Below are 16309 nucleotides of genomic sequence, written 5' to 3' on the forward strand. Positions count from 1 at the left end.
TCCAGGCCCCGGGCTACATAGCTCTTCGCTCTGATGGCGTTTGGTTCCCGATGACATGACCAGGGGATGGCCCACGAGGATCCAAGTTTGGAACACTGACCCACATGGGTGTCGGGGTCCCTAAATGTCCCTGGCCAGCTGGGAGCAGCCAGGCTGTGACGCCGCAGCAGCCCACCCCGAGGGTGGGCGGCAGGAGGCCCGGGAGCTGGGGAAAGGACTGAGGCGCTTGCTTCCTGGGCCCGGGCAGCTGCACCTGCCCGGCGACTGCCTCGAATAGGAGATTATGCAAACAGCGCAGGAGCTGGGCAGCTGCTGCCAAGCAAAATCCCCGGGCTTCACACGATCAAAGGCCAGTGCCAGCCGTTCCGCCGCCCCTGCACAGGGACCCCAGGGCAGCGCGGAGCCAAGAGCCGTTGTCCTCAGCACCCGGCGGTCCTCCCTGGTTTGGGGATGAGTCACAAACATGTATTTTCATGTTTCCTTCGGTGCTGGGAACAGAATCGACCTGCATAGTAATAATAAAGGTTATTTATAAAGCCCGCCCCCTCTCCCCTGAAGGTATGTTGCAAATAGTTAAAAGATGACCCAGTTATTATTAATGCCATGAACTAGAGAAGAGAGATAAAAGTCAAGTAAATAATATTGAGCTAAATTTGGAACACTCCCAAGAGACTTGCATAATGGCCAGCAAGGGCTTCAGACAGTTTTGAGAACTCAGGTTGGTTCCGTTCAGTTTGGAAAGCGCAGGCGCTCTGCTGTGGGGCCGAGTGCGGCTGCGCCTGCTCCCCGCCCTGGCCTCGGCCTTGGCTGCAGGCTCTCGGGTTTCTGAGTCCTGGCCCCCAAAGGCTGTGACCAGGGACGGCAGTGTAGAGCTGTGGCTGGTGCAGAGGCCTGGGCTGCCGTGAGGCTTGGGGGTCTGGGTCCACCTTGGGCGCCCCACCCTTCCTCTGGAGGTGCCAGGGGACAAAGGGACCTGCTCTGGTTTCCAGCACTCACTCCCATCTTTCCCTGCCCTGCTCAGACTGCTTCCTGTGTGGCAGGCAGGATTCTGGGGCGACATGCCTTTTTATGAGCTATGGCATCACCTTGAGCTGTGGGGCAGCTGGGCGCTCACAGCCAGAGGCTGACCCCGGCCTTGACCCCGGCCTTGACCCCGGCGAGCAGCCTCGGCCTGACAAGAAGGTTGGACGGCGACTGCTGAGACCCTTAGTCCTGACCCTGGGCTGCACCGTGCGTGCGGGTGTGCGTTCCCGGCGTGCGTGCGTGCCCAGCACAGTGGCCTCCTTCTTGGCAGGGGCTCTCATGGGGGGCGGGCGGGGGCTGTGCCGTGCCTCTGGGTGGCTGATGGAAGGGCCCTGAGAGCCCCAGCGTCAGCCGGTGGGCGGGACACCAAGGCGGAGGGGTTCTTGGGAGCCATCTGGGACCCCTGGACCCCAGGGGCAGGCGAGGGCGGGCTCTGGGGCCCTGGGCAGAGAGTGGGGAGTGGGGAGCAACTCGGTCAAACCGCAGCTCTGCCTGGAGCCAAGTGCAGGGCGTGCCCTCCCCCGGGGGCGGGAGGGGTCGGGGGTCCTGGAGGAGCGACATTGGTGTGTAGGGGGGTTACTGCAGGGCCAGGCTTTCAGCAGGCGGAGGGACCCCCGGTGGGCTGAGTGCAGCAGGAGGTGTGGTCAGTCCTCTGGGCCTGGTGGCCGGTAGGGTGACCCCAGGAGTGAGAGAAAAAACTGAAGGGACGTCGGGGACGGATTTGCGTTTTAAAAGTTCCCTGCGCTGCAGCCTCCCTCGCGATGGGGGGCGGAAGGGGCTTCCAGCCCACCCCTCCCCCTCCGCTGCTGCTCCAGGTTTTCTTCCACCGACCTTTGCCCTTGGACTTGGGGGTCGGTGCCTGAGGGAGTGTGCGTCCCCTTGTCCCCGGGGAGCGCAGGTCCCTGGCGAGGTCGCCTGACGACGTGAGCCCACGACGGGCTCCCTTGGCTGGTACGTGGTGCGCGACTCAGACGCGAGTGTCATCCCCACCGCTCGCTCCGGTCCCTTGCGCTGGGGGCCGGGTCCACCGGACCCGCCTCTCTGGGCGCCACCCCGTGCCCGAAGGCGCAGCGGGCCATGCGGTGTGCGCCATAGGGGAGGCTGCACAGTCCTGGGGGTGGCGGGGCGGAGGCTGTGCGGCTGGGACGGTCGCCCGAGGCACGCGGACACGACCCGCACTGCGGCCTTCCCGTCGCTTTTGTTCGTGTGACCCGTTCCTGCCCGCTGGGCAGGGGCTCGGCGACCTGTGCTACAGGAGCCCCCACCGCACCGCCACTGTCTTTGCCGTCCCCCCCCCACCCCCGCGTCTGCGCCGGGGGTTTGTAAAGCGCTCCGCCAGGACGTCACTGTGCGGTGGACCCGCACGCGCCCCGCGCCGCTTCTGCGCTGCTGCCCCTCAGGAGCAAACCGCGACCCTCAGTGGCGTTGGGCAGACTCCGGTGCCCAGGGGGGACCCGGGATCCGCCGCCCCGCGCCCCGCCCCTGCCCTCCTCCCGCCACACTCTCGTCCCCTCCACCTCCCGCCCCTCCTGGCCCCTTCCGCCGCCGCCCCCGCCCCTCCCCATCTTCTTGGGTGGATTCAGCGCTCTGGCTCCAGTGGGACCTCAGCGCTGGGGAGGGGACAGAGGTGGGAGGCGCCCGCTTCCCTCTGGGTCCTGCCCAGTCTTGGGGAGTGGAGGGCTGTGGTCCTCAGCTGTACCCTGCCCCTCCTGACCTCGCGCCAAGAGCCCCCCCGGAATCGGGGAATCGGTCGGGGGCGCTCGCCCAGCCTCTGTCCCCACACCCCGCCCCCACTGATAAGTGGGGTCCGACCTATCTACGCTGATGCCCCACGTGTCCCCTCCCCGCCCCCCAGCTCCACTCAGAAACCCGAGTGCGGGGTTGGGGTATTTTCCAGTGGGTCTCTGTCCTCGGAGGGGCTCGGGGTGGGGGTGGGGGTAGGGGACCCCCTCTGTTAAGGGCTCACTTTTCCCCCCATCCCCGGTAGGGCCTGGGCAGTTTGCCCTGGGTGGGGACTGCGTAGGGGGCTCTAGCGCATCCTCTCCAGTGGGCGTCTGCGGCACTGCGGGGGTCTCGACCTGCAGCCACCCGGTCCCCTCGCTCCCCTTCCCCGGCCCCCAGGGCAGGAGCTGCCACCACGTGGGGGGAGGGGCCGCCGCCTCTGGGAAATGGGTGACTGCGGGGGGCGGGCGAGAGCAGCGCTGGGAAGCCTTTGGGACATGCAGGGCGCGGGAGGGGCGCGGGGATGCGCGGGGCACGGCAGCACACACACGCCGAGGGTCACCGGAGCACCCGAGGGTCACCAGAGCACAGCCACCCTTCCTCCGTCTGTGTCTCCCGAGCCCTCGCCGGGGGCCTAGTGTCTGCTGGGGGCTCCCCGGCCCTGCCCGGGGCCTGCGCTGGCGCTCAGGGTGGGCCGCGTTCTCCTCGGACGCTTTGCTGCGTCTCGGGTCAGGGCCTGAGCTGGGGGCGCGCCAGGGAAGGGTCACCAGTCATTGGGGACAGGCCGCCGATGACGATGAAGTCCGGGAGAAGAGGACAGAGCGTCCAGGCCGGGCCGCGTTTCTGGCGCGGGTTCTGTGCCCTCCGCTTTCTCCAACTCGGGAGCTGTGAGCCTGGGTGGGAAGCGCTGCATCTCTGTGGTCCCAGCACCTCCCCAGCCCGGGGTGTGGACGGCGCCTGGGACGTCACCTAGGGGCTTCCCAGTGCCTGGGAAGCCCCCACTCCCCCTTCCTGCTTAGTTAATGCCTTAGTGGAAAAGCCAGCTCATTACAACATTTGTGGGTTGTTTTCTTTTTTTTCTTTTTTTGAGACAGGGTCTTGCTGTCACCCCAACTAGAGTGCTGTGGTGTCCTCATAACTCACAGCAGCCTCAAACTCCTCAGCTCAAGCGATCCTCGTGCCTCAGCCTCCCGAGTAGAGTAGCTGGGACTCCAGGCGGGCCACCACACCTGGCTAATTTTTCTGCTTTTTGTAGAGATGGGTCTCGCTTTAGCTCAGGCTGGTCTTGAACTCCTGGCCTGAAGCGATCCTCCCGCCTGGGCCTCCCAGAGTGCTGGGATTACAGGCGTGAGCCACCGCGCTTGGCCATCATTTGTTCTTTGAAATGTGTTGGTAACTATTTTTAATATTTCCACATAATTGTCTCCTTAGAAATCGGTTGTGTTACATTGCATGCTTTTAAAATGTGTTTCTGAGAAGGATCCGGTGGGTTTTCGCAGCCAGAGGGGCCGTCGCTCTCTGGGGTGGGAGACGAACTTGGCCAGAGGGAGGCGGCCACACCGTAGAGCAGGGGAGCTCCCTCCTGGCAGGCCACGGGGGCGAGTCTCGGAGAGTCTCTGGCGCCAGCAGCCGGGAGCTGGGACCTGACTTCTCCCCCCCCCCCCCCCCCCGGTCTTCCACAGTAGGGTCCCCCAGGACAGTCGTGGGCGAGGAGGCAGAGTACCCTGGGGAGGCAGGGGTCAGGACCCCCGCCTGCCTCGCAGTCTAGAATGTGGGAGGAGGGGGTGGTCGGGCCTGGTCTGTCTGCAGCGTTTACCTGGGCCAGGTGCTACTGGGGGCCCACTCTGCGCTGACAGGCTCTCTGGGACCCCTCTAGGGGACCGCACTGGCCATGCTGGCCCGGCTCAGACCTGCTCTGAGGGTCTCGGGCACGTCCCTGCTGGACTTGATGGGCTCCTGGGGCTGTGGCTGGGGGGACCTCACTTGCTCCCACCCTGCTCCGGCTGGGGGGACCTCACTTGCTCCCACCCTGCTCCGGCCACCACAGCAGGGGCTCGAGAGTGGAGGTGGCTCTGATGTCATTGTGGAGGCAGGGGACAACAGGTTAGGAAGCAGCTCTGGCAGGAGTGAGAGCTGGCGTGGGGGCTTGGGGATCCGGGAACCCTCGGGTCCCCATCCTGCCTGGCCCTGAGGACAAACCCTCCACCAGTGGCCAGCCTGGCCTCGGATGCCATACCGTGGGGTCCTGGGCACCAGCCTCGGCCTCTTTCCCCCCAGCCTCGCCACACCCGGGCTGGACCTGGGCCTCGCAGGTGTGTTGCGTTGGCCTTTGCAGGCACAGCCAGACGGCGCTGGACATTTGAGTAAAGTCTAGGGTCCAAAGGGGACAGGGCCCACTCAGGAGCCGGCTGGCGTGGAGACGGTCTGCTTCCCTCTGCCCCGTCGGGGGCCCGCCTGGCTGAGATTTCCTCAAACTGAGCAGGGACAGGAGGCCTGGGGCACCAGGCCTGTCCTGCCAAGGAGCCCTCTGGCCAGGTGGCCATTGGCCAGATGTGCCACCAGAGAGGTCACCACCTGAATCCTGGACGGGAAGCACAGCCACCCCGATCCAGGAGCCCTGGGCTGTGGGGACACCTGGGGCCTTGGAGCTCAACTCCCTTGGAAATTCTTCCAAGACATGCTTGTCCCCAGGGTTGCTGAAGCCAGGGTTAGGTAGCACTGAGGGGCTGAAAAAGAGGGAAATCTAGCACCAGGCGAGAGGAGCACTTGAGGCAAGAAAAGTGCATTTATTAATTGTGCGCGACACATGGGGGGCAGGGGAGGCCCGATGGCCAGAGGAGAGGGGCACAGAGGTGGCTGGGGACCGCCTGAGGCTGTGGGGAACGGCTGGGGGCCATGGCTGCTGGCCATGGCTGCAGGTGGCTACTGGGAGCCCCTCTCAATAGTAAGCGAAGGCCATCTCACGTCCATCTGGGCCTGACATGGAGGTGGCAGGCGGAGAAGCCAGGGCTGCTGGCTGTGAGGTCAGCGGACTTCACACCGAGACCTGCACCAGGGCTGGTGCTGGGGCTGGAGCCTGAGGGCAGCTGGAGCGGGACATGGCCCAAGTGCCCAGTGGCCCTGGGGACATGCCCATCAGCAGCTGGACTTCTGGCCCGAGGAGAGGCCACAGCAGGCCGGGCGGGGGCAGGCAGGGCGGCAGAGGAGGGACACAGAGGAGGCCGGGCGGGGGCAGGCAGGGCGGCAGAGGAGGGACACGCAGGAGGCCGGGCGGCAGCAGCTGGGCTGGCAGGAGGAGGCGGGGGCACAGCAGGCAGGTCTGCACACGGGACGGCAGAGGAGGGACACGCAGGAGGACGGTCTGCAGCAACTGGGCTGGCAGGAGGACGGTCTGCAGCAGGATGGCTGGCAGCTAGACTGCTGGCAGCAGGAAGAGGAGGCCCCAGAGCAGACAGGCTCACAGGAGACAGGCTCACAGCACACAGGCTTGCAGCACACGGGCTTGCAGCACACAGGCTCACAGCACACAGGCTTGCAGCACACGGGCTTGCAGCACACAGGCTCACAGCACACAGGCTTGCAGCACACAGGCTTGCAGCACACGGGCATGCAGCAGGACTGCTGGCAGGGGGAGGAGGTGCAGCAAGCCAGCTGGCAGCTAGACTGCTGGCAGCAGGAGGAGGAGGCCTCAGAGCACACGGGCACACAGCACACGGACACACAGCACACGGGCTTGCAGCACACGGGCACACAGCAGGACTGCTGGCAGGGGGAGGGGGTGCAGCAAGCCGGCTGGCAGCTAGACTGCTGGCAGGGGGAGGGCGTGCAGGTGCTGGTGCAGACTGGTCGGCAGGGGCTGGACACGCAGCTCACTGGGCTGCACACCAGGGTCAGGCAGGGGGCCGGGGCGCAGCAGCTGGGGGCGCAGCAGGGGGGCTCGCAGCAGCTCTCTGGGCAGTCGTCCCCCTGCCAGGAGTCGGGGCAGGAGTCGCAGGAACCGGGCAGGCAGACCCGGCTGCCGTAGCTCAGGTCGCTGGAGCAGACGGACACGGCGGACGCGGCCATGCTGGGGTTGAGCTGGGCAGGGTGTGGGTGGGTGTGTGAGTGGGTGAGTGAGTGAGTGTGTGGGGTGCTCGGCGCTGGCAGCCTTTATACCCCTCCCGCCCTGGTTGTCCCGGCCCCACAGCCGCCCCTTCCTTGTTGGCAGCGCCGCGGCCAGGCCGTCATTAGGGTGTTTGTTTGCCTGTGATGTTGTCCAGCTCGTAAACGTCCTGCCACGTCTGGGCTGTAGTCCATCCCATGTGGTCCCCTGGGGGCAGGGGTGCGGTGGGCGTGCTCCCAGCAGGGCTGTGGGGCATGGGGGACACAGGGTCGGGTGGGGGGGACATGCCTTGTGCTGTCCCTGGTGAGTTGGGACCTGTCCTGTCCCTTGCCCGGCAGTCCCAGGACACTGGCTCTCCCTGCTGGGAGCCGGCACGTCATAGGAGGGGCTTCCCATGGTGCAAACACCCCCTCCACCTGGTGACAGACGACTCGGATTGGGGGGTGTTCGGTGACCTGCCCAGGGCCATGCGGCTGTGAGGGGCTGTGACTGGACCCAGAGCCCTTGGCCCGAGCTCTGGACGACGGCTCAGCCCACGGCCTCTGCGCCCCCTGCGCTGTGTCTGCTGCTCGCCTTGCCCTTGGCTGGGAGGTGACAGGACTGGGCATTGTAGGACAAGGACGAGGGCTCGGCCCCTGCCCGCTCAGGCACGACGGTAGCCTCCTGGGCCGTGAACACACAGGGTGTCCCTGCCTCACTGAGGGCGGCCACCAGTCCTTGTCCCCCGGGGTCCCTGCTGTGTGCCCTGTGCTGCTCCCTGTCCTGAGCCTGCACCTCCCCCGACCAGCCCTGCCCAGGGCCCCGCCGCAGCCCCCAGCTGCGTTCAGGCATCTCGATGTGTCATGATCTCTGGTCACACGCGTGGTCCCCGCGTGGCAGAGACGAAGTGCAGGAGCTCCTGGCCCTGTGTGCCGCCCCCGTCACCAGGGCTTCCTCCCCCGTCAGCCAGTCCTAATGCTGACTGTGCCTTCACGTTTTTACATAAAAGCAAAGTGCACGTGCATAGTTCATTATAAAACACGGCCTGCGTTACAGGATGTGGAGTAGAACGTTCCGTGTTGCCCTGAACCGGCCATGGCGGACACTACCTCGTGTTCTAGTGCTGGTGTCTGGTCAGACCTTTCCCACGGGGCTTCCTAATACGACAGACGCTGACCGCCTACGGCCCGCCGCCCCCACCACCGTCCTGCCCAGGGGGTGGGAAGGGGCTGTGGAGGTGGCTGTCCCCTCAGCCCCATGCAGCGAGTGCCTCCCACTCTGCCCACAGGCCGTCTGCTCCCCACGGCGGGTCCCCGGGAGCTGGTCAGAGAGGCTGCAGCAGTGGCCAGGGAGCCCACAGTGCTGGCCCCGCCACGCCTCCTCCCTGTGCCACCCCTGCAGGGGTCAGAGCCCAGCAGAGGCAGAAGGAGGACCAGGAGGCAGGTCACGCCCTGGCCACGGTGTCCCTGAGCCCACTAGACCTGCACGTGGGGGGCTGGGATGGGACTGGGCTCAGATCCCAGAGGAGCGTCTGGAGCCCCTCTGTGTGGGGCTGTGGTTCTGCTCGACTCCTGAGACCAGAGTCTCTGCTGCGCTCCAGTGACAGGCGCTCAGTCCCGCCACCGACGTGTCTGCAGCGTGTCTGGCTGCTCCTGCTCGTTGTCTGGTGTTCTCTGCTCTGGTGTCCAAAGGCAGACTGGGCGTCAGCAGGGACAGAGTGTGCCCGGCTGCCCGTCCGTCTCCAGAGATCTAACAGTGCCTGGCACAGGGAAGATCGTTAATAAATATTGGCTGAAAAACAAACGTTTTCAGAGAAATCACGGAATAACAATTTCAAGTTCTGAAATGGTTCCATCCTGCCGCCTTTTCTCATCTGCGCAAAGCGCTCTGTCGCGTTCTGCTCCACGTGTGCGGAGTTGACTCGCGTCAGACCGGTCGTCCAGCTGAGAAAAATCGGGAACCTGGTTCCAGGAGCTGCCAAGACAGCTGAGGCCTGAGTGATGGGATCCCCATCGGAGGGAAGGTGCACAGACGTTCGTCTGCTGGTCACCGTGGGTTTGCTTAAGGCACTTGCCCATCACGGGTCACAGCCAGAGGCTGAGAGGCTCAGCGGAGGTTTCAGTCGTCTCGTGGAATTGGAAGACACACCCCACAGGGCAGCCCCTGACCAGCCAGAGGATTCTGGAAAGGAGCCCAGGCTTCTGGTTGGAAACACTGAGGTAATCTTTGCTGATGATATGATATTATATCTAGAAAACCGCAAGGATTCCACCAAGAGACTCCTGGAACTGATAAATGAATTCAGTAGAGCCTCAGGATACAAAATCAATACACACAAATCAGAGGCATTCATACATGCCAATGATAGTCAAACTGAGAAGCAAATCAAAGACTCAATACCCTTCACAATAGCAACAAAGAAAATACAGTACCTAGGAATACATTTAAGGCAGTAAAAGACCTCTACAGGGAGAACTATGAAACACTGAGGAAGGAAATAGCAGAGCATGTAAACAGGTGGAAAACCATACTATGCTCGTGGATCAGTAGAATCAACATTGTCAAAATGTCTGTATTACCCAAAGTGATTTACAGATTCAATGCAATCCCTATTAAATTACCAACATCATTTTTCACAGATATAGAAAAAATAATTTTACACTTCATATGAAAGTAGAGAAGACACCGTTTTGCAAAAGCAATTTTAGGCAATAAGAACAAAATGGGAGGTATTAATTTGCCAGACTTCAAACAATACTACAACACTGTGGTTATTAAATCAGCTTGGTATTGACACAAGTGCAGGGACACAGACCAGTGGAACAGAACAGAAAACCCAGATATAAAACCATCCTCATATAGCCATCTCATCTTTGACAAAGCAGACAAAAACATACACTGGGGAGAAGAATCCTTATTCAATAAATGGTGCTGGGGGAACTGGATGGCCACATGTAGAAGACTGAAACAGGACCCACACCTTCACCTCTCACAAAAATCAAGTCATGGTGGATAACAGATTTAAACCTTAGGTGTGAAACTATTAAAATTCTAGAAGAAAATGTGGGACAGACTCTTATAGACATTGGCCTAGGCAAAGAATTTATGAGGAAGACCCCAAAGGCAATCACAGCAACAACAAAATAAATAAATGGGACCTGATTAAATAAAAAAGCTTCTACACAGCCAAAGAAACAGTCACGAGAGCAAACAGACAAACCTACAGAATGGGAAAACATGTTCGCGTGCTACACATCTGATAAAGGACTGATAACTAGAATCTATTTAGAACTCAGGAAAATCAGTAAGAAAAAAATCAAACAACCCTATCAAAAAGTGGGCAAAGGACATGAATAGAAATTTTTCAAAAGAAGATAGAATGGCCAATAAACATGAAAAAATGCTCAACATCTCTAATCATCAGGGAAATGCAAATCAAAACCACAATGAGATATCACTTAACTCCAGCGAGAACGGCCTTTATCAAAAAGTCCCAAAAAAATAAATGTTGGCGTGGATGCGGAGAGACAGGGACACTCATACACTGCTGGTGGGACTGCAAACTTGTGCAACCACTGTGGAAAGCAATATGGAGATACCTTAAACAGATACAAGTAGAACTACCATTCGATCCAGCAATCCCATTATTGGGCATCTACCCAAAAGATCAAAAGACATTCTATAAAAAAGACATCTGCATCCTAATGTTTATAGCAGCACAATTCACAATCGCAAAGATGTGGCAACAACCCAAATGCCCATCAACACATGAGTGGATTAGTAAAATGTGGTATATGTATACCATGGAGTACTACTCAGCTATAAGAAATAACGGTGATATAGAATCTCTTATCTTCTCCTGGAAAGAGTTGGAATCCATTCTACTAAGTGAAGTAGCCCAAGAATGGAAAAATAAGCACACATGTACTCACCAGCAAATTGGTTTCACTGATCATCACCTAAGTGCACAGTTGGGAATAACACCAATTGGGTGTCAGCCAGATGGGGGGGGAGGGGATGGGTGTGTATCTACATGATGAGTGCAATGTGCACTGTCTGGGGAATGGACACGCTTGAAGCTATGACTGGGGGATTGGGGCATGGGCAGTATACATAACCTAAACTTTTGTACCCCCATAATATGAAATAAAATTAAAAAAAAAGAAACACTGAGGTAAGCGAAAGGCTGCTCCCTAGGGCGGAGAGCAAACCAGAACCAAATCCAGGCCCACCCAGCATCAGCTCCAGTGGAACCAGACGGTCTGCCCAGGACCCACTGCCTGCCGGGAACAGAAGTGGGTCTCTGGAGCCAGGTCCCATCAATATAGACTCTAGTCATCTTATAATTTTCACGTGCAAAGTCAGATATTCAGTCAAATCTACTGGGCACACTAGAAGACAAGACCAACTGACAAAGGACCAAGAGAAAAAGCCAACACTAGGAACAGCCCTGCAGGAGATTTAGATATCAGAATTGGCAAACTTGGATTTAAAGTAACTGCGATTGATTTCTTCAAGAAAATAGAGGGCAAGGTGGGAAATTTCAGTGGCAAACTGGGTTTATGAACCAGAATCCAAGAGAAATTCTAGACAGAAAGAGCAAAGGAACTGAAGTTAACTTAATAGATTAGCTTAACAGCGTATTAGGCAAAACCAAAAGCAGACTAGTGAAGGAGCAGAGATGGGGAATATCAAGACTGAGCACAGCGAGGGGGAGAAAAGGGTTAAAGTACATTTAGTGGAGCAATAAACGTAAGGGACGTGCTGAAAAGATGGTTTGAATCCTAGAAGGAGAGAATGAGGTGGGGGCAGTAAAATATTTGAAGATATAATGGACAAGAAATTTAAATTGATGAAAGACTCATAGATGCAAAGGCATTTGAGAATCTTTAGCACAACAAATACAAAGAAAACCACGTCTGGGCACACTGGGGCTCCTGTGTGCCCACAGAGTCCGACTGAGGCCCCCTTGGTCCCTGAGACTGAGAAGTGTGGGAGGCATCGCTGCCCAGGTCACGGGGTGCAGGGAGGGTGTGGAGGAGGACAGGAGGGACAGTGTGGCCCTGGCGTCCTCCCTGCCTCCCTTGCAGGGAGCTAAGACACCTCCAGCAGGCCTCCCTCCTGCCCTCTGGTCTGCGCACGTTCTCACGTTGTCCTGGGTGTCCTCTACTGTCACCACGGCGACCTTTCCTTCCCCGCCTGCTGCCACCCCCCCCCCCGCCCCCCACCCCCCGCCCCCCGCCCAGAAGGCGGGAGAGCCTCTCGGTCTCTCTCTGTGTCCCAGCGGTGCCCATGCGGGAGCAGAGGCGTCCCCAAGCGTCCATGAGTGCAGGAGCCCAGGACGCCCAAACCATCCCTAGCAGAACTCCTGGGCGCTGGGCCAGCTGATGCCGCGTCTCCCCCAGTCTCCCACGTCCCGGCACAGCTGCGGGCCCTGCCACCCTGGGACAGCCCACCCAGGCCCGGAAGGAGCTGCTTCTACCCACAGTGGGGGGCTCTGGCCTGAGCCCAGGTGGTGCCCAAGGGAGTTGGCCAGGGAGCACAGCTGGACCCTGCAGGACCTGGGGGTGGCTGGACGGGCAGATTTTTAGTTCTGTTCCGTCGGCCTGTGCAGCCGTCCTGATGTCAGTACCACACTGTTTCGACTACTGTAGCTTTGTGGTAAGTTTTGGCATTGGGACATGTGACTCCTCCAGCTTTGTTCTTCTTTATCAAGGTTGTTTTGGCCATTCTGGGGCCCTACAATTCATGTGAATTTGAGGATCAGCTTTTTCATTTTTGGAAAAAAGACTATTGGAATTTGATAAGGACGGCATTGACTCTGGAGATTGCTTTGGGCAGTGCTGACATCTTAATAGTGAGTCTTCTCATCCGTAGCATGGGATTTTTTCCATTTATTATTATCCAGGTCTTTAACTCTTTCAGCGATGTTTTATAGTTATCAGTGTACAAGTCTTTCACCCCTTGGTTATATTTATTTCTAGGTATTTCATTCTCTTGGATGCCATTGTAAATGAGGTTGTTTTCTCTATTTCCTTTTCAGATGGTTTGTTGCTGGTGTGTAGAAACACATGAGTGTTGTGTGTTGATTTTGACTCTAAAACTTTGCTGAGTTCTCTAATAAAAGCTCTAGGAGCTTTCTGATGGGTTCTCGGGGATTTTCTATCTACAGGATATCATCACCTGTGAATAGAGATAATTTTACTTCTTCCTTTCCAATTTTGATGGCTTTTGTTTCTTTTTCTTGTCTACTAGCTGTGGCTAGAACTTCCAGTACGATGTTGAACAGCAGCAGTGAGAACAAACGTCCTGTCCTGTCCCTGACCTTAGTGGGAAGCTTTTGGTCTCTCGCCACGGAGCGCAATGCTAGCTGTGGGCTTTTCCCATAGGCCCTTTATCGTCTTGAGCAAATTCCCTACTACTCCTAGTTTTCTGAGTGTTTTTATCATGAAATGGTGTTAGATTGTGTCAAAGCCTTTCTGTGTTAATTGAGATCATGTGTTTTTCCCCCTTCACCCTGTTAATATGGTATTTTATTAATATATTGATTTTTTTTTAACTGGGTTTTCAGCTGATGATTGATTATTTTTACTGTTGAACTATTTTTGCATTCCTGGGCTAAATCCCACTTAATTGTGGTGTATAATCCTTTTAATATGCTGTTGGATTTGGTGTGCTAGTATTTTGTGGATGATTTTTATATCTATATTCGTAATATACGCTGGTCTGTTCTTTTCTTTTCTTTTGATGTCTTGTATGAGTCTATATCAGGGTAATGCTGGCCTCAGAATGAATTAGGAAGAGTTTCTTCTGATTTCTGGAGGAATTTGAGAAGGTCTTGTGTTAATTCTTTAAATGTTTGGTAGAATTCACCAGTGAAGCCATCTTGTCCTGGGCTTTTCTTTGTTGGGAGGTTTTTGGTTAATAATTCAGTCTCTTTACTTGTTCTAGGTCTGTTGGTATTTTTCTTTCTTTTTAGTCAGTTTAGATAGTTTGTGTCCATAGACATTTTTTATTCTGGATTATCTAATGCGCTGGCATACGGTTGTCCACAGTAGCTTCCTAGTGACGTCTCACTTTCCTTTCTGGTCTCGGTTGTCTGCACCTCCTCTCTCTGTCCTGTGTCAGTCTGGCTAAAGGGCTGTCAATTTTTTTGATGTTTTCAAAAAATCAACCTTTGGTGTCAGGAATTCTGTGCTGTTTTTCTATTTCCTATTTCGTTTGTCCCTGCTCGGGTCCTATCACGTCCTTCCCTCCTCTGCTGCGGGTTTAGCTTGCTCGTCTTGTTCTAGCTCCGCACGCGTGAAGTTAGGTCTTGGTTTGAGATCTTTTTTCTCTTTTTAATGTAGCGTTTACAGCCTGAACTTGCTCTGTGCGCACTCCCTTCCTCCTTGTGTGGTGTTGCGATGTTAATTCGTCTCTAAGTGTTTTCTGATTTCCCTTGTGAGTTCTTCTTTGGTAAGCTTTTTTTTTTCTTTAACAAAGAGTGTATCATTTAATTTTCATGTATTTGTGAATTTTCTAGTTTTCCTCTGCGATTTATATCTAGCTTCATTCCCTCATGGTTGGCAAAGATTCTTTGTATGATTTCGATATTTTGGAAATTCATTGAGGCTTTTTTTGTGGCCCAGCATGTTCCATGTGCGCTGGAGGAGAATGTTTACTTTGCTGTTGTTGGGAGTTGGCATGTGTCTGTCGTGACCAGCTGGCTCGTGGTGGCGCCCAGTCTCTGCTTCCCTGCCGCCCTTCTGTCTGGATGTTCTGCCCATTACTGAAAATTGAGTAGCAAAGTCCCCAGATGTTACCGGAGCACTATTTCTCACTTCCGTTCTGTCAGTATTTGCGTCATATGTTCTGGGGCATATATGTTTATAATTCTTACATCCTCTTGATATAATGTGTAACATCCTGTCGTGCGTTTGTGCAGTAGGTGCAGCGTGGGTGAGCAAGTCCTTGGCGTTCGTAGGGCCTTAGTGTACTGGTGGGATGCAGGGGGCTTGGAAAGGTCACTGCAAAGGCAGCTGTGAGGAGTGGCCGGTTCCCCACGCTGTGTTGACAGTTGGGAGCATCCGAGACACAGGGGCGAGGCCATTCTTTGCATCAGCTCTGCCCCGGGTACCTAATGACGTATGTGCCAACTCCAGCTGTCTCGAGGCTTGGAGAGAGAGGGGGGCTCAAAGCAACAAGGTTTTAAAACTGTGTTCTTAGGACACATTTCAGATGCCACTTAGGTGAGGTGGGAAGAGAGAGAGGGACAGAGGTGGGGAGAGAGGAGGGAGGAGAGCAAACTGACAGGTCTCTGGATTTTCCATGCCAGTTCAGATTAGAGAAGCCACGTTTTTATCTGGTTTATATACTTGACGTCTAGATCAGATTGAGTGTGAAACAGTGTTTCCACTGCTTTAAAAAAAACATTGAAAAGAACCAGGTGCAGTGGTGGCGCCTGTAGTCCCGCTACTAAGGAGACTGAGGCAGGAGGATTGCTGAGTCCAGGAGTTCGAGGCCAGCCTGGGTGACAGAGTGAGTCCCCATCTCTTAAAAAACAAAATAAAAAACTGTTGAAAAGCAGATGGCCACACAGAAGATACAGTACGAGCCATGTAGTTTTAGGAAAGCACGCATGCTTACTGACCAGTTTCATCACTGATAATTTGCCGCCGTGTGTCGTGCTCGGGGGGAGGACTGTCTGTCTGTGCCTGTCCGCCGCCCTGCTTGTCTATTTGACCACTGGCATGTCGTGGGCGCTGCCCGGTGAGTTGGCAGCGCGCAGAGCTGCTGACGGGATGTCTGACGCCGGCCTGAGTGTTGTTTCTTTGTAGGTGACATTTTTGTTGGTTTGTTTTATTCTCCAGAAGGTTTTGGGAGCCACTTACTGTCTCTGGTGTTCTGCAGTTTCCGCAGGGCATGTGGAAGATCTTCCCGTTCATTTTTCGTGGCGTCTTGAGTCTTTTCAGCCTGAAGTCGCGTGTTTAGCTTTGGGAAATTTCTGACCTGAGAGCTCATTTCCTCGTCCTCCCGCCGCCTCCTCGCCGGTCTTTCGGAGACTCCCATGCGCACAGGCTGCGTCCCCCGGGCTGGTCACTGTGGCATTGGTTCCTCTCACATTTTCTATCTCGTTCATGTTTTGTTCTAAAGCTGAGAGATTTCTCAACGTCATCTTCCAGCTGCTCTATTTCGTTTTAAATATCAACATGATACATAATATCTATGACTTTTTGGGGATAATTTTTATAATTGGTCCTTTTCAAAGCATCTTGTCTTTGTTTTTGTAGATGCAACATCTCCCTGAATGTCTGTGAGTGCATTTGGGATGGTTTTAAAAAGGACTTTTCTGTTCCTTAAATCAACTGTTTCCTCTGGGTGTATTTTTTTGTTTGTTTGTTTTTGAGACAGGATCTCTCTCTGCTGCCCAGGCTGGAGTGCAGTGGTGTGGAGTGCTGTGGATCACAGCTCACTGCAGCCTCCAACTCCTGGGCTCAAGTG

At 56.1% G+C, this 16309-nt stretch overlaps 2 protein-coding genes across 3 annotated transcripts in view; one reads left to right on the plus strand and one right to left on the minus strand.

Moving 5' to 3' along the window:
• Positions 1-16309, plus strand: part of TSPEAR (thrombospondin type laminin G domain and EAR repeats) — a 132462-nt gene that overhangs the window by 955 nt on the left and 115198 nt on the right. The window lies entirely within an intron of this gene.
• On the minus strand, positions 5881-6810 carry KRTAP10-12 (keratin associated protein 10-12). Of its 2 annotated transcripts, none has more exons than XM_069472220.1 (2): positions 6319-6810; positions 5881-6201 (listed from the first exon to the last, which is right to left on the minus strand). In XM_069472220.1, the coding sequence occupies exons 1-2, from the start codon at positions 6808-6810 to the stop codon at positions 5881-5883; spliced, it is 813 nt and encodes a 270-aa protein (XP_069328321.1). The 2 variants fall into 2 exon arrangements, with proteins under 2 accessions (XP_069328321.1, XP_069328322.1); XM_069472221.1 differs by having other exon boundaries at positions 5881-5929; positions 6065-6810.

Source organism: Eulemur rufifrons, chromosome 7, assembly GCF_041146395.1.
Source record: "Eulemur rufifrons isolate Redbay chromosome 7, OSU_ERuf_1, whole genome shotgun sequence".
In the NCBI taxonomy this organism is placed as follows: Eukaryota; Metazoa; Chordata; class Mammalia; order Primates; family Lemuridae; genus Eulemur; species Eulemur rufifrons.

What these genes read in the sequence shown, in the direction of transcription:
- KRTAP10-12 (XM_069472220.1), bottom strand. Translation starts at nt 6,810, where the DNA reads ATGGCCGCGTCCGCCGTGTCCGTCTGCTCCAGCGACCTGAGCTACGGC. An exon ending in AGCCTGTGTGCTGCAAGCCT is followed by an intron (nt 6,202 to 6,318) that starts GTGTGCTGTGAG and finishes GTCTCCTGTGAG; the next exon opens with CCTGTCTGCTCTGGGGCCTC.